The 23,300-nt window shown below is 44.6% G+C and overlaps 1 protein-coding gene across 2 annotated transcripts in view; it reads left to right on the top strand.

The window, feature by feature from the left end:
• drosha (drosha ribonuclease III) overlaps positions 1 to 23,300 on the top strand; it is a 146,999-nt gene that overhangs the window by 5,722 nt on the left and 117,977 nt on the right. For both annotated transcript variants that reach the window (XM_041861997.2, XM_041861996.2), the window contains exons 10-19: positions 1,294 to 1,365; positions 2,413 to 2,494; positions 6,716 to 6,790; positions 7,147 to 7,316; positions 7,657 to 7,781; positions 11,631 to 11,730; positions 15,781 to 15,888; positions 17,304 to 17,411; positions 22,543 to 22,681; positions 22,797 to 22,857. In XM_041861997.2, the coding sequence (XP_041717931.2) occupies positions 1,294 to 1,365; positions 2,413 to 2,494; positions 6,716 to 6,790; positions 7,147 to 7,316; positions 7,657 to 7,781; positions 11,631 to 11,730; positions 15,781 to 15,888; positions 17,304 to 17,411; positions 22,543 to 22,681; positions 22,797 to 22,857 (1,040 nt within the window). The remainder of the gene's footprint in view (positions 1 to 1,293; positions 1,366 to 2,412; positions 2,495 to 6,715; positions 6,791 to 7,146; positions 7,317 to 7,656; positions 7,782 to 11,630; positions 11,731 to 15,780; positions 15,889 to 17,303; positions 17,412 to 22,542; positions 22,682 to 22,796; positions 22,858 to 23,300) is intronic.

Raw genomic sequence — 23,300 nt, 5'->3', positions numbered from 1 at the left:
TCTGCCTGTTGTTTGAAAGTATATGCATAGCTCAGCGCATAGCTCTACTGTTCCCTCTCCATCCTCCCTCGTGTCCTCCAATGGGACAACCTGTGCCACGTCAGCTGCGTGCGTGTGCTCCGTCCCTACAGTCAGGTTTATAAAGCAAAGCACCCATTAATAATTCAGAGCCATCGACCAGTGTTTGGCTTTAAAAAAACAATAACTTAAAATCCGCCCTTTGCGTCGGTCCTTTCCTTTGTTCCAGAGTCAACCTCAGAAAAAGTTAGGTGTGTCCCAAATGGTACCCTATGGGCCCTGGTCAAAAGGAGTCCACTATATAGGGGATAGGGTGCCATCTGGGACACACACACTACGTTCCCTTCCAGCCACACTGCTGATGGCGACCTAGTGATTTAAGTCCTCTCCCTCCCTCTCTACTTTTAAAGGCCCGTCAGTAAATGTCAAATATTAGAGGTTGGGACTTGAAAGGCCTCATACGTATCGACAGAGGATCCCTCTTTAGCAGAGGTTTTCAAAATTAAGGCGTGCCACCCCAGGGCGGCGTCAGAGAGTTTCAGGGGAGGCTTGAAAGGCAAGCCCAGTCCAACTGTTTTAGGTCCTCTCATATACATTTTTGTCCCAAAATCGATGGCATGCAAAGCCTAGCTGAATAAGGCAGAGAAGGAGAGTTGTGTGTTTGTAAAATGAAGCGAAATGCACATATTTGGTCAGTTATTCCAATTTGAAAACAATTTGGCGAGAATTAAACCCAGATTACCGCGGGATAATTTAAACAACCCCTTGAAAAACCTTGCATTACAGAGGGTGCGGGGATTAGAGACTCCAGAACGCAGCGAGATTAGCCCCTGCTAGTTAGCTAGAGGGGTGGGCACCACTGCATGATGTACGGTGGGCCAGGTTAATCGTCCAAAATGGACTCTCGTTCCGACACAAAGAGCATGTAACTGGGAGGTTAAACACGGAAGAGCAGGCTTATCTCCTTAAAGAGATTGGAGTCACTTAATGTTGAAAAGCCCTGGGTAAAGAGATACCGCTTGTGTGTTTTTGGTGTGGGTTGTGTGTGTTCGGTATTTGTGGGTTGTGTTTTTTGCAGTGTGTTTGTGTTTGGTGTCCGGTGTGTGCACATTTATGTGTGTGTGTGGTTTTTTGGGCTGCAGCCACTGCTTATGGAGATGAGGTTTTAATGAGTTTCCTTGAAAAGCTGTAACCTCTGTCTAACACCATGGTAATGAGTGTTCCTCTACTCTCTTCTTCCCTCGCACCCCCCCACCTTCTCTTTCATCATCCCAGATTCCATTGTGCAGAGTGATTCGTTTCAACATAGATTACACCATTCACTTTATTGAAGAGATGACACCAGAGGTCAGTAAAGCCCCACTTTCTCTCTCCTCTCTCTCTCTCTCTGTGGTCCTCTGTAGCTCAGCTGGTAGAGCACGGCGCTTGTAACGCCAAGGTAGTGGGTTCGATCCCCGGGACCACCCATACACAAAAAAAAAAAAATTATGCACGCACAACTGTAAGTCGCTTTGGATAAATGCGTCTGCTAAATGGCATATTATTATTATTATTATCTCAATTCAAAGGGCTTTATTGGCATTGCCAAAGCAAGTGAAATAGATAATAAACATAAGTGAAATAAACAATACAAAAATTCACAGTTAACGTTACACACAAAAGTTCCAAAGGAATAGAGACATTTCAAATGTCATATGGCTATATGCAGTTTTGTAACGATGTGCAAATAGTTAAAGTACAAAAGGGAAAATAAATACATATAAATATGGTGTTTGTTCTTCGTTGTTTGCCCTTTTCTTGTTGCAACAGGTCACAAATCTTGCTGCTGTGATGGCACACTTTGTTATTTCACCCTATAGATATGGGAGTTTATCAAAATTGGATTTGTTTTCAAATTATTTGGGGTCTCTGTCTCGCTCTCTCCTCTGTAATTGGAGTTAAAAGGTTGTTGTTCTTCAGGTTATCTCCCCCCCCAGTATTTTGTTCTCCAAACGGTCATCTCTCTCTCTCTGTGAAAACACCCAAGGCTGTAAATAATAATAAATAATAATATGCCATTTAGCAGACGCTTTTATCCAAAGCGACTTACAGTCATGCGTGCATACATTTTTTTTTTTGTGTATGGGTGGTCCCGGGGATCGAACCCACTACCTTGGCGTTACAAGCGCCGTGCTCTACCAGCTGAGCTACAGAGGACCACAGAACAGAAGTAGAGGTTGTTTTTAACCTACACCAGCTGAATGGGCTGATAAGGAAGTGTTGGAAGCCAAAGTTTAGGGAACTGGATTTGACTATCAGGTTACATATTTCAGCTTTAAGATGCTTGTGTGAGTGAGAGAGAGAGAGAGAGAGAGAGAGTGTGTTAACCCTTTGTTTCCCTATGTCCTTGTTCAGAACTACTGTGTGAAAGGACTGGAGCTGTTCTCTTCCTACCTATTCCAGGATATACTGGAGCTCTATGACTGGAACCTCACAGGTGAACAACACACCATACAACCCACAAGTACAAGTGCATCAAAGCTGGGACTAAGAGACTGAAAAACAGCTTCTATCTCCAGGCCATCAGACTGTTAAATAGTCACCACAAGCCAGCCTCCGCCCAGTACCCTGGCCTGAACGTAGTCACTGTTATTAGCCGGCTACCACCTGGTACGCTACCCTTCACCTTAGAGACAGCTGCCCTATGTACATATAGTCATTGAACACTGGTCACTTTAAGCTTGGCACATCTAGCCACTGGGATCTTTGCCCATTCTTCAAGGCAAAACTGCTCCAGCTCCTTCAAGTTGGATGGGTTCCACAGGTGTACAGCAATCTTTAGGCCATTCCAAGACATTTATGTTTCCCCTTAAACCACTCGAGAGTTGCATTAGCAGTATGCTTAGGGTCATTGTCCTGCTGGAAGGTGAACATCCCAGTCTCAAATCTCTGGAAGACTGAAACAGGTTTCCCTCAAGAATTTCCATCCATCATTCCTTAAATTCTGACCAGTTTCCCAGTCCCTGCCGAAGGAAAAACATCCACACAGCCTGATGCTGCCACCACCATGCTTCACTGTGGGGATGGTGTTCTCGGGGTGATGAGAGGTGTTGGGTTTGCGCCAGACATTGTGTTTTCCTTGATGGCCAAAAAGTTCAATTTCAGTCTCATCTGACCAGAGTACCTTCTTCCATATGTTTGGGGAGTCTCCCACATGGCTTTTGGCGAACACCAAACGTGTTTGCTTATTTTTTTCTTTAAGCAATGGCTTTTTTTCTGGCCACTCTTCCGTAAAGCCCAGCTATGTGGAGTGTACGGCTTAAAGTGGTCCTATGGACAGATACTCCAATCTCCACTGTGGAGCTTTGCAGCTCCTTCAGGGTTATATTTGGTATCTTTATTGCCTCTCTGATTAATGCCCTCCTTGCCTGGTCTGTGAGTTTTGGTGGGCGGCCCACTCTTGGCAGGTTTGTTGTGGTGTCATATTCTTTCAATTTTTTAAAATGGATTTCATGGTGCTCCATGGGATGTTCAAAGTTTTGGATATTTTTTTTATAACCCAACTCTGATCTGTACTTCTCCACAACTTTGTCCCTGACCTGTTTGGAGAGTTCCTTGGTCTTCATGGTGCCGCTTGCTTGGTGGTGCCCCTTGCTTAGTGGTGTTGCAGACTCTGGGGCCTTTCAGAACAGGGAAACAAGTATTTGATCCCCTGCTGATTTTGTACGTTTGCCCACTGACAAAGAAATGATCAGTCTATAATTATGATGGTAGGTTTATTTGAACAGTGAGAGACAGAATAACAACAAAAAAATCCAGAAATACGCATGTCAAAAATGTTATGAATTGATTTGCATTTTAATGAGGGAAATAAGTATGACCCCTCTGCAAAACATGACTTAGTACTTGGTGGCAAAACCCTTGTTGGCAATCAGAGGTCAGACGTTTCTAGTAGTCGGCCACCAGGTTTGCACACATCTCAGGAGGGATTTTGTTCCACTTCTCTTTGCAGATCTTCTCCAAGTCATTAAGGTTTTGAGGCTGACGTTTGGCAACTCGAACCTTCAGCTCCCTCTACTGTATGTGTGTGTATGTGTGTGTGTGTGTGTGTATATATATATATATATATATATATATATATATATATACACACACACAAACACAGTACCAGTCAAAAGTTTGGACACACCTACTCATTCAAGGGTTTTTCTTTATTTGTACTCCTTTTTACATTGTAAAATAATAGTGAAGACATCACAACTATGAAATAACACACATGGAATCATGTAGTAACCAAAAAAGTCTTAAACATATTTTATATTTGAGATTCTTCAAATAGCCTCCCTTTGCCTTGATGACAGCTTTGCAGACTCTTGGCATTCTCTCAGCCAGATTCATGAAGTAGTCACCTGGAATGCATTTCAATTAACAGTTGTGCCTTAATTTGTGGAATTTCTTTCCTTCTTAATGCGTTTGAGCCAATCTGTTGTGTTGAGACAAGGTAGGGGGATATACAGAAGATAGCCCTATTTGGTAAAAGACTATGTCCATATTATGGCAAGACCAGCTCAAATAAGCAAAGACAAACAACAGTCCATCATTACTTTAAGACATGAAGGTCAGTCAATATGGAGCATTTCAAGAACTTTGAAAGTTTCTTCAAGTGCAGTCTCAAAAACCATCTAGCGCTATGATAAAACTGGCTCTCATGAGGACCACCACAGGAAAGGAAGACCCAGAGTTACCTCTGCTGCAGAGGATAAGTTAATTAGAGTTACCAGCCTCAGAAATTGTAGCCCAAATAAATGCTTCAGAGTTCAATTCACAGACACATCTCAACATCAACTGTTCAGAGGAGACTGCTTCAATCAAGCCTTAATGGTCGAATTGCTGCAAAGTAACCAATACTAAAGGACACCAATAAGAAGAGACCTGCTTGGGCCAAGAAACACGAGCAATGGACATTATACCGGTGGAAATGTGTCCTTTGGTCTGGAATCCAAATTCGAGATTTCATATTCCATATTGGAGATTTTTGGTTCCAACCGCAGGGTTTTTGTGAGACGCGGTGTGGGTGAACGGATAATCTCTTAATGTTTAGTTCACACCGTAAAGCATGGAGGAGGAGGTGGTGTTATGGTGTGGGGGTGCTTTGCTGGTGACACTTCCTGTGATTTATTTAGAATTCAAGGCACACCACAGGATTCTGCAGCGATACGCCAATCCATCTGGTTTGAGCTTAGTGGGACTATCATTTGTTTTTCAACAGGACAATGACCTAACACACCTCCAGGCTGTGTAAGGGTATTTTACCAAGAAGGAGAGAGATTGGGTGCTGCATCAGATGACCTGGCCTCCACAATCCCCCGACCTCAACCCAATTTAGATGGTTTGGGATGTGTCGGATTGCAGAGTGAAGGAAATGCAGCTAACAAATGCTCAGCATATGTGGGAACTCCTTCAAGACTGTTGGAAAAGCATTCCAGGTGAAGCTGGTTGAGAGAATGCCAAGAGTGTGCAATGCTGTCATCAAGGCAAAGAGTGGCTATTTGAAGAATATAAAATATATTTTGATTTATTTAACACTTTTTTTGGTTACTTCATGATTCCGTATGTGTTATAGTTTTAATGTCTTTACTATTTTCTACATTGTAGAATAATAGTGAAGGAAAACCCTTGAATGAGTAGGTGTGTCCAAACTTTTGACTGGTACTGTATATAAATAATGTGTGTATACATACATATCATGCTGAAACAGGAAAGGGCCTTCTCCAAACTGTTGCCACAAAGTTGGAAACACAGAATCGTCTAGAATGTCAGCGTATGCTGTAGCGTTAAGATTTCCCTTCACTGGAACTAAGGGGCCTAGCCAGAACCATGAAAAACAGCCCCAGACCATTATTCCTCTTCCACTTAACGTGACCGTTGGCACTATGCATTCGGGCAGGTAGCATTATCCTGCCATCCACCAAACCCAGATTAGTTTGTCAGACTGCCAAATGTTGAGTCGTGATTTATCACTCCAGAGAACGTGTTTTCGCTGCTCCAGAGTCCAATGGTGGCTAGCTTTACACCACTCCAGCCGACACTTGGCATTGCGTATGGTGATCTTAGGCTTATGTGCAACTGCATGGCCATGGAAACCCATTGTATGACACTCCCAACAAGCAGTTATTGTGCTGATGTTACTTCCAGAGGCAGTTTGGAACTAGGTAGTGTCTTGCAACCGAGGACAGAAGATTTTTACTCGCTACACACTTCAGCACTCGGCGAACCCGTTCTGTGAGCTTGTGTGGCCTACCAATTCAAGGCTGAGCTGTTGTTGCTCCTAGACATTTCCTCTTCACATTAACAGCACTTACAGATGACCGGGGCAGCTCTAGCAGGACATAAATATTTGTCTATGGAGATTGCATGGCTGTTTGCTCGATTTTTTTACACCTGTCAGCAAAGGTTGTGGCTGAATTAGCCAAAGGGGGGTGACAACATACTTTTGTGTATATATATTCCGGACTCTGACATTGCTCGTTCTGATATTTCTTTATAAAAAAAATTGGGAATTGTGTGTATTGTTAGGTATACTGTACTGTTGGAGCTAGAAACATAATAATTTTGCTGCACCTGCGATAACATCTTCAAACTATGTGTACATGACCAATCAAATTTGATTTTGAGACTAAAGGTGTATTTTCAGTATCTTTGTTGTTTCCCCACACAGCTCCCGAGTGGGACAACCAATCTCCTGGATGTCAGAAGTTCCACTTCATGCCTCGATTTGTTCGCTTCTTACCTGGTGAGACTGTCCCCTCTTCAGAAAACTGTCTCTCTGCTGGAGAATGTTGGTACTGCATGCTGTTTGTTTGTTGTATGTGCTTTGTGTTCATGAGTGTGTGTGTGCGCATATGAGTTGTCCACTTAGTGCATTTCTAAGATTGGATTTTCCATCTATCTGTCCACGTGAACATTTGTAATTGGAGGTCAGTCAATTTTGCATGAGTGTCTAAACCTGAGTGTGTTCTCTGTGTGTCTGTTTCTTTGTCGGTCTCTGTCTGTCGGTCTTGTTTCTCTGTGTGTATGGGTTTCTGAATGTGTGTTTGTCTGTTTCTGTCTGTGTATCTCACGATCTCTGTGTTTGTCCCTCTCTGTCAGATGGTGGTAAGGAGGTGCTGTCCATGCACCAGGTGCTCCTCTACCTCCTGCGGAGCTCCAAGCCTCTGGTCCCTGAGGAGGAGATAGCTGACATGCTGCAGTGGGAGGAACTGAAGTGGCAGAAGTACGCAGAGGAGTGCAAGGGCATGATCGTCACCAACCCTGGCATGGTGAGAGAGGACAAGAGCACTGTCATGGACTGTATTCAAAATGGTACCCTATTCCATATAGTGCACCAAGGCCCATAGGGTGTGTGCCTGTGATTGACAGAGTGCTAGATTGGCAGGGGTTGCATGTATTCCATGAATTCAGATGCTATTTTTGTAACATAATAACACTGTACTTACCAAAGTCTGATAGGATCTGAGGCTGTATGTGTCAAGCGTCTCCGAGTAGGAGTGCTGATGTAGGATCATAATGAATAAGATTTCTATGGACAGATCCTAGATCTGAGACACTTGATCCATATGTTCCCTGGTCTCATAGTCTTTGTTGTTGTTGTTGTTTCAGAAGCCTAGCTCTGTGCGTATTGACCAGCTGGACAGAGAGCAGTTCAATCCAGAGGTCATTACCTTCCCCATCATCGTCCACTTCGGGATCCGGCCTGCCCAGCTCAGCTACGCCGGGGACCCCCAGTAAGATCCTCCCTGTAACCCTCAAACCCCAACCCCGTCACCTCTTTACCACCCAGGATCTGTACCCCCCCTCTTCCCACCACCTACGCCGGAGACCCCCCGTAAGACCCCTACCACACAGGACCTATACTATACTCCCCCCTGCCTCTCATCCTCCCCGCGTCCTCCCTCAAGACACACTCCTTTCTCTCCCTCCTCCGCCGTTCCCCACACTGCTTATTCAAAGCATCTCTCACAGGACGGCACTCTTCTGTGTTTGTTGAGAGGGAGAGAGAGGGGGGTATGTTGGAGAGCGAGTGGGAGGGAAAGAGTGGCGTGACATTTTCTCACAGGTCCTAAGGTCCCGCCGGGCACTGTCGCCGTAGGAACGGCACTGTCTGTCTCGTGAATAGTAATGACACACACACAGAGGAGTAGAGGGAATACTGTACTGTGCCTGTGCATAATTACCAAAAGCATACTGTATATTAAATTAACCTCTGCTATCGTCTCTGAGGTGTAGAGAAAGCAACAATAACAAAAACAAAGCGCCAATCAAAAGTGAAACTCTTCGACTAGTTTTTCTTTGTTGTCTGTTATCTGTATCCTGTGACAGGATTCCTGTCAGATACTTTAAGGAGATTAGGGGCCCATCTGGAATGGCACCCTATTCCCTTTATAGTGCACTACTTTTGATCAGAGCCCTGGTCAAAAGTAGTGCACTTTGAAGGGAATAGATGCTGATGAGGGATAGAAGGCTTTATAGGTAAACATGAGAGATCTCGTTATGAATCCCCACCATTAGTTTGTTTCTGCTCAGGTCTTTGTCATGTGAGTGAGGTTAGTCGCCTTTCATATTGTTAGGGATGTCCGACCTTCCGTCTGTCTCCTTGCTCTCTCGCTGCGGTCACACACACTCACACGTACATACACACACTCCCTGCAAACCTGAGAGCTGCAGACTATAATTTATGGGCAGACGGGGACATCATTAACGACAGGCCACAGACGTGGAAATGCAATAAGAGAGAGAGCACCGGAACATTCCGCCGCCATAATGATGCGGGCAGAGAGGGCAGAGTTGGCTTTAATTGCATTGATGGGAATGCCACAGAGAGGGGAGGGAGTGGGGGAGAGCGGGAGAGAGAGGACACGGACACGGCTGCATACGATAAGCTGTCCCTTCCTGTTTCCTTGCCTTAGAAAATAATGTTTAGGGTTGTTCTAACCTCAGTATCTCTATAGAGGGCCATTGAGATGGAGGAATAGAGAGATGGAGGGAGAGAGAGGAAATAAAGAAAAAGAGAGGAGTTAGAAGCAGAAGGTGGTGAACGAGTGTAAAAGAGAGCGACGGCAGGCATGCAGCATATGGTAATGAAAGAGTTTGTGGTAGACACACATACCAGCCTGTGGCACCCTGAGAGAACAGAGTGAATCTTCTGAAAGGTCATGTGAGCGTGTTGGGGAGGGAGGCCTCCCAGGCTGCAGCTTCACCCTGCTGTCATCATCTCTGCCACGGCCCCCGGCTGCCGACCGTACAAATACACGCCGTTAGGCCAGCGGTGAGCCGTCTCTGCCTCAGTCTCTCTCCACACCGTTCACTAATGAAGTCCCCGTATTAAAACTCTCTAATTATAATTTCCTTAATCTCCAGTCCTCTCTCTCTCTCTACCGCATGTTTCTCTCTGTCTCTCCCCCTCTCCCTGTCCAGCCGGCCGCCACTCATATAATTGAATAACTTCGGCTATAAATGAGGAAAGAGCCTTAATGGAGAGAAGCGGTCAGAGACGGGCAGAGTCACAGAGACAGTCTCCCTCAGTCTATCATTACTAGAGTCAGGCCGTCTGAGGAGTTTTTCAATAGTCCATCATTATCACCTTGCCCACAACGATTTCCTTTTCAAAAGCAAATGAAGACCAAAATCTAATATAATAGATTGTTATTGGGGCATGTAGAGAGATTTCCCTTCTCTTGTCACACACATACAGTACCAGTCAAACGTTTTGATACACCTGCTCAATCAAGGGTTTTCTTTATTTATTTTTTACTATTTTCTACATTGTAGAATAATAATGAAGACTTCACAACTATGAAATAACACATATGGAGTCATGTAGTAACCAAAAAAGTATTAAACAAATCAAAATATATTTTATATTTGAGATTCTTGAAAGTAGCCACCCTTTGCCTTGATGACAGCTTTGTACACTCTTGGCATTCTCTCAACCAGCTTCATGAAGAATGCTTTTCCAACAGTCTTGAAGGAGTTCCCACATATGCTGAACACTTGTTGGCTGCTTTTCATTCCTAAACCATCTCAATTGGGTTGAGGTCGGGTGATTGTGGAGGCCAGGTCATCTGATGCAGCACTACATCACTCTCCTTGGTAAAATAGCCCTTACACAGCCTGGAGGTGTGTTGGGTCATTGTCCTGTTAAAAAATAAATTGTTGTCCCACTAAGCGCAAACCAGATGGAATGGCGTATCGCTGCAGATTGCTGTGGTAGCCATGTTGGTTAAGTGTGCCTTGAATTCTAAATAAATCACCTACAGTGTCACCAGCAAAGCACCATCACACCTCCTGCTCCATGCTTCACGGTGGAAACCACACATGCGGAGTTAATCCGTTCACCTACTCTGCGTCTCACAAAGACACACAGCGGTTGGAACCAAAAATCTCAAATTTGGACTCATCAGACCAAAGGACAGATTTCCACCAGTCTAATGTACATTGCTCGTGTTTCTTGGCCCAAGCAAGTCTATTCTTCTTATTGGTGTCCTTTAGTAGTGGTGTTTTGCAGCAATTCGACCATCAAGGCCTGATTCACACAGTCTCCTCTGAACAGTTGATGTTGAGATGTGTCTGTTAGTTGAACTCTGAAGCATTTATTTGGGCTGCAATCTGAGGTGCAGTTAACTCAAATGAACTTATCCTCTGCAGCAGAGGTAACTCTGGGTCTTACTTTCCTGTGGCGGTCCTCATGAGAGCCAGTTTTATCATAGCTCTAGATGGTTTTTGCGACAGCACTTGAAGAAACTTTCAAAGTTCTACATTGACTGACCTTCATGTCTTAAAGTAATGATGGACTGTCGTTTCTCTTTGCTTATTTGAGCTGTTGCCATAATATGGACTTGGTCTTTTACCAAATAGGGCTATCTTCTGTATACCACCCCTACCTTGTCACAACACAACTGATTGGCTCAAACGCATTAAGAAGGAAAGAAATTCCACAAATTAACTTTTAAGAAGGCACACCTGTTAATTGAAATGCATTCCAGGTGACTACCTCATTAATCTGGTTGAGAGAATGCCAAGAGTGTGCAAAGCTGTCATCAAGGCAAAGGGAGGCTACTTTGAAGAATGTCAAATATAAAATACATTTTGAATTGTTTAACACTTATTTGGTTACTATGTGTTATTTCATAGTTTTGATGTCTTCACTATTATTCTACATTGTAGAAAATAGTGAAAATAAAGAAAAAACATTGAATGAGTAGGTGTCCAAACTTTTGACTGGTAATGTATATAAATGTGGTATAACTGCAGCGCTTTACAGAAGAGTGAATAGTGAGTGAACTAGTGTTACAACAACCAACCAGCGCTTATAGACTATTTTATCTCTGCTGCCTGGGTGGGTGAAGGCGGCCTCACCGACCTCTATGGTCTGAAACAGCAGACGTACTGAAGAGCCATTCCAGTCCACAACACACACACACAGAGCAGACTCATGGAGTAATGCCTGGAAGCTACTGTTAAATTATGTTTAATAATGGTCAGTGCCATTTTAAATATTGATGTGCTGTTCTGAGAGCATCAGCTTGACTTCTTCTGCTTTTCCCCCTCCCTCTCTCCTTCTCTCCCCCACCCAGGTACCAGAAGCTGTGGAAGAGCTATGTGAAACTACGCCACCTGCTGGCTAACAGCCCCAAGGTCAAGCAGATAGACAAGCAGAAACTAACACAGAGGGAGGTGGGTACCACACACTACTGTACATCTCCCTGGCCTCATTATAATTAAGTATGACACATGCCAGCTTCATACAATTGTAATTTCACAGGAGCGTGAAGCTGAACATGTACTAGTGTAATTACTAGAACCATCTAACATCAGATTGTAGCCGTGTGCTGCAGTGCTGATGCCCCATTCACTGTATGTGTCCCAAATGGCAAACCTATTCCCTAAATATTGCACTACTTTTGACCAGAACCATATGGGCCCTTGTGTAATGTAGTGCACTGTGTAGGGAATAGGTTGCCGTTAATGCTGGAACCACTGTCTATAGCTTCTTTTCATCTACAGTGGGGAAAAAAATATTTAGTCAGCCACCAATTGTGCAAGTTCTCCCACTTAAAAAGATGAGAGAGGCCTGTAATTTTCATCATAGGTACACGTCAACTATGACAGACAAATTGAGAAGAAAACATCCAGAAAATAACATTGTAGGATTTTTAATGAATTTATTTGCAAATTATGGTGGAAAATAAGTATTTGGTCACCTACAAACAAGCAAGATTTCTGGCTCTTACAGACCTGTAACTTCTTCTTTAAAAGGCTCCTCTGTCCTCCACTCGTTACCTGTATTAATGGCACCTGTTTGAACTTGTTATCAGTATGAAAGACACCTGTCCACAACCTCAAACAGTCACACTCCAAACTCCACTATGGCCAAGACCAAAGAGCTGTCAAAGGACACCAGAAACAAAATTGTAGACCTGCACCAGGCTGGGAAGACTGAATCTGCAATAGGTAAGCAGCTTGGTTTGAAGAAATCAACTGTGGGAGCAATTATTAGGAAATGGAAGACATACAAGACCACTGATAATCTCCCTCGATATGGGGCTCCACGCAAGATCTCACCCCGTGGGGTCAAAATGATCACAAGAACGGTGAGCAAAAATCCCAGAACCACACAGGGGGACCTAGTGAATGACCTGCAGAGAGCTGGGACCAAAGTAACAAAGCCTACCATCAGTAACACACTCCCCCTGCTTAAGCCAGTACATGTCCAGGCCCGTCTGAAGTTTGCTAGAGTGCATTTGGATGATCCAGAAGAGGATTGTGAGAATGTCATATGGTCAGATGAAACCAAAATAGAACTCTCGTTGTGTTTGGAGGACAAAGAATGCTGAGTTGCATCCAAAGAACACCATACCTGCTGTGAAGCATGGGGGTGGAAACATCATGCTTTGGGGCTGTTTTTCTGCAAAGGGACCAGGACGACTGATCCGTGTAAAGGAAAGAATGAATAGGGCAATGTATCTTGAGATTCTAAGTGAAAACCTCCTTCCATCAGCAAGGGCATTGAAGATGAAACGTGGCTGGGTCTTTCAGCATGACAATGATCCCAAACACACCGCCTAGGCAACGAAGGAGTGGGTTCGTAAGAAGCATTTCAAGGTGCTGGAGTGGCCTAGCCAGTCTCCAGATCTCAACCCCATAGAAAATCTTTGGAGGGAGTTGAAAGTTCGTGTTGCCCAGCGACAGCCCCAAAACATCACTGCTCTAGAGGAGATCTGCATGGAGGAATGGGCCAAAATACCAGCAACAGTGTGTGAAAACCTTGTGAAGACTTACAGAAAACGTTTGACCTGTGTCATTGCCATCAAAGTGTATATAACAAAGTATTGAGAAACTTTTGTTATTGACCAAATACTTATTTTACACCATAATTTGCAAATAAATTCATTACAAATCCTACAATGTGATTTTCTGGATTTTCTTTTCTCATTTTGTCTGTCATAGTTGATGTGTACCTATAATGAAAATTACAGGCCTCTCTCATATTTTTAAGTGGGAGAACTTGCACAATTGGTGGCTGACTAAATACTTTTTTTCTCCACTGTATATTTATTTTCTCTGCTTGCTCCTATTGCCTTTGTTGAGCTTATGTTTTGTTTTTGTTCTTTTCTGCAGTAGCTGCTGTCGAGGCTGTTGTAGCTCCAGCTCAGACTGTGTGTGTCTGTGTCTTAAGCGCACAGTCAATTAGCCTGTTTCCCAGGTAGCACTGGCTAGGGGCTCCGGCAGCGTCACATACAGTTACTGGTATTCCCACTGTCAACCTATATACACACACACACACACACACACACACACACACACACACACACACACACACACACGCCAGGTCATCACAGCTCCAAGGGTCTGCTATTTCAGCGAGTCTTCACCCAGCCATGACAATACAGCAACACTCCTATTTTCCCCAACCCCCTGGGAACGTCATTAGGAGTGTGAGTTTCTGTGTGCGTTCGCGTATCACTTGTTCATCCACAGGCCTGGTAAACGTTCATCTATTCTTTTGTGCTGAATAGTGTAAAATGAACGCTGCGACCAAACCAGTGCCGTTAAATTGGAGAAAGATGCTTTTCATCCCATCAGAGAAGAGAAGTTGGTTGGTGCTCTTGTTCGGTGACTGACTGTATGATAGCTGTTGATGGTTTTTGCGACCGCACTTGAAGAAACTTTCAAAGTTCTTGAAATGTTCCGTATTGACTGACCTTCTTGTCTTAAAGTAATGATGTACTGTAGTTTCTCTTTGCTTATTTGAGCTGTTCTTGCCACAATATGGACTTGGTCTTTTACCAACTAGGGCTGTCTTCTTTGACTGGTAGTGTAGTTTAAAAAGTAAGAGTTTTTGAGATTACTAATGTTACATTCCCCACTACAGTTCTTTTTAAATAATACTTTAATACATGTAATTTTGTCCTTGAAACATTTAAATGAAATACTGTAGAATTCCATTCATTCCTATGGAGGACTGCTCCTACTGGGGAGTGCCAATATGGACGACCGGGGGCTTCAAAGCCTCTCAATGGCCAATACATAGCATCAGCAATCCAGGGTTTAATGCATAGCTTTTATTTTTTCCCATACGAGTAGGAGTAAAATGTCTCTTATCAGCACTTACGACCAATGTTCTACACTGAGACACTGGATACTGGCCCAGGGCTGTGTCCTAAATGGCACCCTATTCCCTATATACTGGTTAAAAGTCATGCACTATGTAGGAAATAGGGACCATAGTGCTCTGGTCAAAAGTAGTGCACTATATAGGGAATAGGGTGCCATTTGGGAGTTGAATGTCTCTGGTGCAGACCTCACCTCTCCTCTGTGTTACCAGGTGTCTGCTCTGCTGCAGGGGTTGACACTGTGTACACTTTAGCCCTAGAACCAAGGATTTAGGGTTTTCTCGACAACCCAAATGTGTGTGCAGTGCATGTGTCTGCACTGTGTGTGTTGGAGCCAAAGCTAGCTGCAGGTCCTTATAGACAGCCTGATGCCTCTGGGCACGCCTCTCTCGCACACGCAACACACACACACAAAACGCACACACACACAACGTCAGCTGCCATGCTGCCCCATTGCAAAGCCTCAATTAGCCAGGCCTAGTGGAGCTGTCTCTTGCTTCCACTTTTATTGTGTCTGTCATGAGATGCGGGGGGTTGGATCACTACCTGGAGAGAGGGGAGGAAGGAAGGAAAAGAAAGCTGTGTGTGCGTTCTGTATACCCGTTTGTGTGTATGTGTGTCGGTGTTAGATTTGCGTCTCTCTCTCTCTCTCTGTTCTTGTATCTTTAACTATTTATGGTGTAATCTCCCATGGGCGTATTCTGCGAGTAGACCGGAGAATCTGCTGGGACTGAACGGGATGCGTGAGATAATGAGTAGCATTAGTTCTGATTTTCATGACTGGTTATTTGGATGTATCAGGATTGGGCGAAGGCAGTGCTTAAACTACTTTTTCTCTAGTGTTTTGCGCGTGTCCCCACACTGAGAGGAAAAGAGTTTATTTTTGTGAGGGTGGAGACTTCATTTTTGCTCTCAAAGTATGAACTCAAGTTAATCACGCAGCTGACCAAATTACCCAATATTTGACTTCTGGGTTAACAGACATTGTGTGGTGGAAAGATGGTTGGATCAATAATGTATGTGTGTTTGTCAGGAGGCTCCTATCAGACACACACACACACACACACACACACACACCAGGCTTAATAATGTGCGGGTGTTGTTTTATCAGGAAGCCCTTCAGAAGATCCGCCAGAAGAACACCATGCGCCGGGAGGTGACTGTGGAGCTCAGCAGCCAGGGCTTCTGGAAGACTGGCATCCGTTCTGACGTCTGTCAGGTAGGCAGGAGAGACGCTTTGCTGCCACACACACGCTATACACTCCGAGACGCAGCAAACCTATGCACAGATCCACGCTCAAATGCAATAAAATGCACACGCACAGATGCACGCACATAGATACACAAGTATGCACACACTCACAGATACACACCCTACCACCTGTGGTTTTTCTACCATCATACCATAACGTCAGCCACTCATAGCAAACAAAGACACATTGCCAGCAGTTTCTTGGCCGGTAGCTAGAGCCTACCACTGACGGCATATGAGCACTCGCTTTCTCACAAACACACACACACCTGCCCCCACACAGACACAATCCTACACCGCCCCCCCATCTCCTACTGAGGACTCAGTGAGTAATATGGTCTGGGAGTGGACCCATGCTAATGTTGTCTCAGCCACTCGGGCTGTAGCCTAATTTGAGCGAGTCTGATGGGTTGAGACACGGTCTTGCTTTGTTAATTGGCTGGTTAACAAGGCCTTAGAGTGGTGTGGACGTGCACTGTGGGCGGTGGGTCGGCAGTCGAGGGCCAGGGGTGGGCTGACTGATCAGCTCTGGGGCTGTGTGGGTTAGTGGTTAGCACAGAGAGAGCGAGATAAAGACACACGGAGAGAGAGAGAAAGGGATGAAGAGAGAGTGGAGAGAGAAAGATGGCGCAGAGGAAAGGGAAAAAGAGAGCAAGCAAGCGATGCAGCTCATTTGACTGACCTGTAGGAACCCCGGGCTCCCGCGGTAACACTAATTAAAACATGTAGCGCCGCCTGTCTTACGTGGTGGCGCAGGGTTAATGGGTGTTCCACCCGCTACACAACGCTCCCCCCACTGTTCTCCTAGTACGGACTGATGAGACTCCCGCTAATGATGGCTCATATTGGTTACTCTCTTTCTCGCACTTACTCGCGCAGTCTCTCCCTCGCCTCTCTCCCTCTTCTCTCTTTCTCGCTCCCTCACTCCTTCCTGTCTTTTGTTCTTTCTTTCTTTCTTTTTTAAACATTTCCTTTTATTTATTACAATTTAAAATGTATTTCTTTTCTTTCATTTCTTTGACACTGGCTATGTTTCTGCAGAGGCAGGTTTCTTTCAGCTTGTTAAAATAGAGGTCCTGAATTTCCCCCACAACTCTAATTTCTTCTCATGGTGAAAAACAGTCACACTGATTTGGACTTTCTGATTATGTAATCTCCCTCTGTCGGAGCACCACTTAATAATGACTGGCTGATTTGATTTGACCATGTTCTCTCTCCCTTCTCTCTTACTGTCTCTATATCTATTCCTCTTGCTCTGTGTCTGTCTCTCTCTATCTCTCTCCACCTCTCACTTCATCCACCTCTCCTCTCTCTCCCTTTCCCCTTATTTTTCCATCTCTCAATCTGTCTCACTCTCCCTCCCTCCATCTCTCTCTCTGCAGCATGCTATGATGTTGCCGGTGTTGACCCACCACATCCGCTACCACCAGTGTCTGAAGCACCTGGATGAGCTGATTGGCTACGTCTTCAAGGAGCGCTGCCTGTTACAGGTGAGACGCACGAACACACACACACACACACACACACACACACACACACACACACACACACACACACACACACACACACACACACACACAACCAGTGTAGTCCCATCAGGGCTGTAGCCTTCCAGAGCTCACAGCATTAGCCTCAGTGCTGCCTCCAGCACTATTGGAGAGCTGTCATACAGAGACTGATACATTAGAAATGAATGTGTTGTAGTCATGCTTAAAGAGAGGGGATGGGCTGACGGTTGCCTCATGTTAGCCTCTGTGTGTGTCTGTTTCTGTGTGTGTTACCCTGTGGTTATAGCTGTCAACAGACTAGGCTTTTATCAACCACAGCTAGGCTACACACACACAGCGCCTACACTGCTCAAATTACACACAAACACAGCATCATGGCGGCCTACTAATGTCAATGGACACTGTGATCAAATTGTGGGTGTTTTATTATGAAGGAGGAGCTTTGCGTAGGAGGGCCACGGGCACATGCTGTTGACTACCATGGGGACTGAGGGGTTCCAGATTTTACTGTGGCCAAACAACTTGCCCCTGCAACAGCTGGTTACACCAACACCACTGCTATGTGCCTGCCTTAGCAAGGACACACATACAGTGCATTCGGAAAGTATTCAGACCCCTTTACTTTTTTCACATTTTGTTACGTTAAAGCCTTATTCTAAAATTGATTAAATAAATAAAAATCCTCATGAATCTACACACCATACCCCATAATGACAAAGCGAAAACAGCTTTTTAGACATTTTTGCACATTTATAAAAAATAAAAAATATTCAGACCCTTTGCTATGAGACTCGAAATTGAGCTCAGGTGCATCCTGTTTCCATTGATCATCCTTGAGATGTTTCTACAACTTGATTGGAGTCCACCTGTAGAAAATTCAATTGATTGGACATGATTTGGAAAGGCACACACCTGTCTATATAAGGTCCTACAGTTGATAGTACATGTCTGTGAAAAATCAAGCCATGAGGTCGAAGGAATTGTCTATAGAGCTCCGAGACAGGATTGTGTCGAGGAACAGATCTGGGGAAGGGTACCAAAAAATGTATGCGGAATTGAAGGTCCCCAAGAACACAGTGGCCTCCATCATTTTTAAGTGGAAGAAGTTTGGAACCACCAAGACTCTTCCTAGAGCTGGTCGCCCGGCCAAACTGAGCAATTGGGTGAGAAGGACCTTGGTCAAGGAGGTGACCAAGAACCCGATGGTCACTCTGACCGAGCTCCAGAGTTCCTCTGTGGAGATGGGAGAACCTTCCAGAAGGACAACCATTTCTGCAGTACTACACCAATCAGGCCTTTATGGTGGAGTGGCCAGACAGAAGCCACTCCTCAGTGAAAGGCACATGACAGCCCTCTTGGAGTTTGCCAAAAGGCACGTAAAGGACTCTCCGACCATGAGAAAGAAGATTCTCTGGTCTGATAAAACCAAGATTTAGCTCTTTGGCCTGAATGCCAAGAGTCACGCCTGGAGGAAACCTGGCACCATCCTTACGGTGAAGCATGGTGGTGGCATCATCATGCTGCGGGGATGTTTTTCAGCGGCAGGGATTGGGAGACCAGTCAGGAGCAAGGGAAAGATGAACGGAGCAAAGTACAGAGATCCTTGATGAAAACCTGCTCCAGAGCAGGGGGCGAAGGTTCACCTTCCAACAGGACAACGACCCTAAGCACACAGCCAAGACAACGCAGGAGTGGCTTCGGGACAAGTCTCTGAATGTCCTTGAGTGGCTCAGCCAGAGCCTGGACTTGAACCCGGTCGAACATCTCTGGAGAGACCTGAAAATAGCTGTGCAGCGACGCTCCCCATCCTACCTGACAGAGCTTGAGAGGATCTGCAGGTGTGCCAAGCTTGTCGCGTCATACCCAAGAAGACTTGAGGCTTTAATCGCTGCCAAAGGTGCTTCAACAAAGTACTGAGTAAAGGGTCTGAATACTTATGTAAATAAAAAAACAATTTAATACATTTTAGAATTAGGCTGTACCTTAACACAATGTGGAAAAAGTCAGTGTCTGAATATTTTCCAATACACTGTACACACACACACATACAGCCAGTGTAGTCCCATCAGGTCTGTAGCCTTCCAGAGCTCACAGCATTAGCCTCAGCGCCTCAGTGCTGCCTCCAGCACTATTGGAGAGCTGTCATACAGAGACTGATACATTAGAAATTAATGTGTTGTATGCATGCTTAAAGAGAGGGGATGGGCTGATGGTTGCCTCATGATCATACACTCAAGGCACTCTTACCCTTTCATAAACAGACAAAGATCCCACTAATTGACCATGCCTGCTTCGTTTTACCTGCTTTTTGGTGAAAAGGAGTAGGGGGTAACAAACATGGCTAATTAAAAGACACCTAAAGACCTAGTCATGATTCCTGCATTTTCACAGACCACGTAACACCTCCCTAATTTAGATGTGTGTTCTTGTGCACGCTTGCATTCATGTGTTAACCTGCGGTATTGTGCGTGTCTGTCTGTGATTATGTGTGTGTGATAGGCAGTGGCCATGTCTTTGTGTGATAGTGATGATGGCCTGTCATCATTATTGTTAATTAGAAAGCCCTGGCTGATGGTAGAGGCCTTACACACACTCACTCACTCACTCACTCACTCACTCACTCACTCACTCACTCACTCACTCAGACACACCACCAGTCCATGTCCTGTAGTTTCCTCTATCGTCCTGCAGGGGAGCTCTAGATTACAACATCCTTTTCGGTTATAGATGTAGTGACGGTTGGAGACATGCAAGCATCGTCGAGGATCTCCTGCCTGCCCCCTTCTCTTCTGTTCTTTAAACCACCTCCTCCACCCCTCAGTTTCCTCACCCACCTCCCCCGTGCTCCTCCTCCCCGTCCCTACTCACCCTTCTCCCCTGACCTGTGCTGACAGGAACAGAGACTGCCTGAAGGGCCTCAATTATTCAACTGTACAACTCTACCACAGCCCCATCTCAGATGTTATCTCACTCTGTGTGTGTTTGTGCCAAAGTGGATCATGTTTTCGTATCTCTAATTTCCAACATAATTAATGGTCTAAAGTAGTGCACTATATAGGGAATATGAGGGGATAGGGTGCCATTTGAGAAACACTCAGACTTTCCTCCTGAGTTATTAAATCAAATGTATTTTTAAAGCCCTTTTTCCATCAGCAGATGTCACAAAGTGCTTATACAGAAACCCAGCCTAAAACCCCAAACAGCAAGCAATGCAGATGTAGAAGCACGGTAGCTAGGAAAAACTCCCTAGAAAGGCAGGAACTGAGGAAGAAACCTAGAGAGGAACCAGACTCTGAGGGGTGGCCAGTCCTCTTCTGCCTGTGCCGGGTGGAGATTATAAGAGATCATGGCCATTAAGGCCAGGTCGTTCTTCAAGATGTTCAAATGTTCATAGAAGACTAGCAGGGTCCTCTATCATGATTACTCATGTTTAGCCAAAGGCTGTTGAGGAGCCAATAGACAATGCAATGATCAGTATATCCAAAGCCCCATAACTTCATGCAATCATAATTTTGACAGACTAGCATCCTTTCCAGGGACCGGTTTTGCGATAGCGATGGAATGTAGGCTTACGACTGTTTCTAATAATGCGTCTTTCCTACAACGGCCGAAGATGTAACATGCGTTTCCCAAAACACCACGCAGTGGGAACGGTCGCTAAGTGCGTCGTTGGAGCATGAGTCGATACGGATAGGATCGAATGAAAGGGTACGCTGCTCTCGGATCAGCTTTCTCTATTCAAATCTATCCTTAACATTATAATTATTTCACAATACTGACGATGGATTAGCTCCTAAAGAGATATTACCACCTACGGCTGCAAATATTGAGGCATGCGTATTCTAATGCTTACCCAATACAAATGCTCTAAATTACCGATTTGGAACATAATTGCGCACGTTAGGCTACACAGCATGAAATATACTGAGACAAATTACAGACCGTAGCCTACAAATAGCATAATAGAACTCAATTGATTGAACATGAAATGTATTTCAATATGATTTGAAATAGGCCTATAGCTTACTGTTTATCTTAATGCAGTCATCTCGGTTTTCATTTGAAGCATATTTTTATACAGTGCTTGTTTGTATCAGTGGCAAAGGCAGTGCAACTTTGTATTTGTAGGCAACTTTGTTCTGAAGTTATGGTCACAGAGAGACTGATTACCCACGAAGGTTAGCAGAGATCTTCTGTGTATAAAGTGACGTGGGAGGGCAGAAAAAGCATCTAACACTTAGCTGTTCTGAGCGCTTTCAAGTGTAACGTTAATAACTCTGTGAAGGAGGACTAAGTGTATTGTCTTTGTCACTCTATGGCTGCATCCCAAAAGGCACAATTTTCTCTGTACAGTGCACTTCTTTTGACCAGGGCTCATAAGTGCCATTCGGGACACAGCCGATGTGTCTGACATTTCTCTGTTTGCACAACAGGGATAATTTAGAATTCCAAGTATTTTTGTGTCAACCTTTCAGACAAGAGGACAGAGTTGTGCTAGACTTCTACTTGTACAATGTCAAATAGTTCTGAAAACTGTTGAATGCAGTTCTGTTTCTTTTAGTTACAGCAAAAAATAATTTGTTTCTGTTCAAGGATACAACCCTGGTGGCGTCTGGAGTGATGATTTTGAAACCCCCTCTGTTAACTTTTTACATATATCTCATTGGAGCTTGAAATTGATTTTAAGTTGGAAACCCGAGCAGTCCGTTGAGAGGAGAGATGAGTTAGTGTTTTTGCTGATAGAAGCTACATTCTGATAATGTTAGATTGATAAATGCTCGGCACGTCTTACTGAGTACTACAGCCATATTCTCTTTTCCCTGTTTCTCCTCGGTTGATGATGTTCGGATCAGACAGACACCCTGCTTTCCAAACAAAGCACAGTGGTGGGGAATATGTGTAGATCTTCTACTGTGCTACTGGCTTTTTCTGTTCTAAAATGCTTGATTTTATTTATACTTCCTTCCATTTGATTCATATTTTTGGGATGCTAATTCACATAGTACATACTGTAGCTCAATTTATCCATTCAGATGGTGATACATACGGTCCCAGAAGAGTCACCCATCAGTCACCATCAGCAGGTTCTGACTTCTTCTTCCTCTCTCTCCAGCTGGCCATGACTCACCCCAGCCACCACCTGAACTTCGGCATGAACCCGGACCACGCCCGTAACTCTCTGTCCAACTGTGGCATCCGCCAGCCCAAGTATGGAGACAGGAAGGTCCACCACATGTACATGAGGAAGAAGGGTGGGTACCTACAGTAGAATACATATCCGCGCGCACACACACACAATCATCAATATTGATCGATGGATGTTTCTGTTGCCTATGCTGACTAACCAACCTCTGTCTGATTGGTCAGGAATCAACACCTTGATCAACATCATGTCTCGTCTTGGACAAGACGACCCCTCCCCCTCCAGGTAGGCCCTACTTCCATAAGGAGGTCTAAGCAATGTCACCAACCACTGATGCAGGGGCCATTCTTATTCCAATCTATTATGTAATGTATACTTAGCGAATGCAATGTCCCTAAGCCAAGCAGTTGCTGTCTTGCTATGCCCTAGTGCGGGTTGGCCCTGCACATAGTTCCATGAGTGAGCCTAAGCATTGTCACCAAGCACTGATGCAGGGGCCATTTCTATTCCAAACACCTTTGCATTGTGTGCTAATAAATGTGTTCTATAGATTTGTGAAAGTTTGAGGCTGAATAAATACACTTGAGTAGAATTAATCAACTTGATTCAAACATGTAGGCCATATTTCAGGTCGCTATTGGATTTTCACCCCTGATATTTGTCAGATTGTGTTGATTTGGTCTCAGAGACCTGTGGTTCCTGTGTAAATGTCTGATATACGATAGACT

This window comes from Coregonus clupeaformis, chromosome 34 (genome assembly GCF_020615455.1).
Source record: "Coregonus clupeaformis isolate EN_2021a chromosome 34, ASM2061545v1, whole genome shotgun sequence".
NCBI lineage: Eukaryota > Metazoa > Chordata > Actinopteri > Salmoniformes > Salmonidae > Coregonus > Coregonus clupeaformis.
Note: the sequence above shows the minus strand (reverse complement) of the source record. Positions and strands in the feature narration are given on the sequence as shown.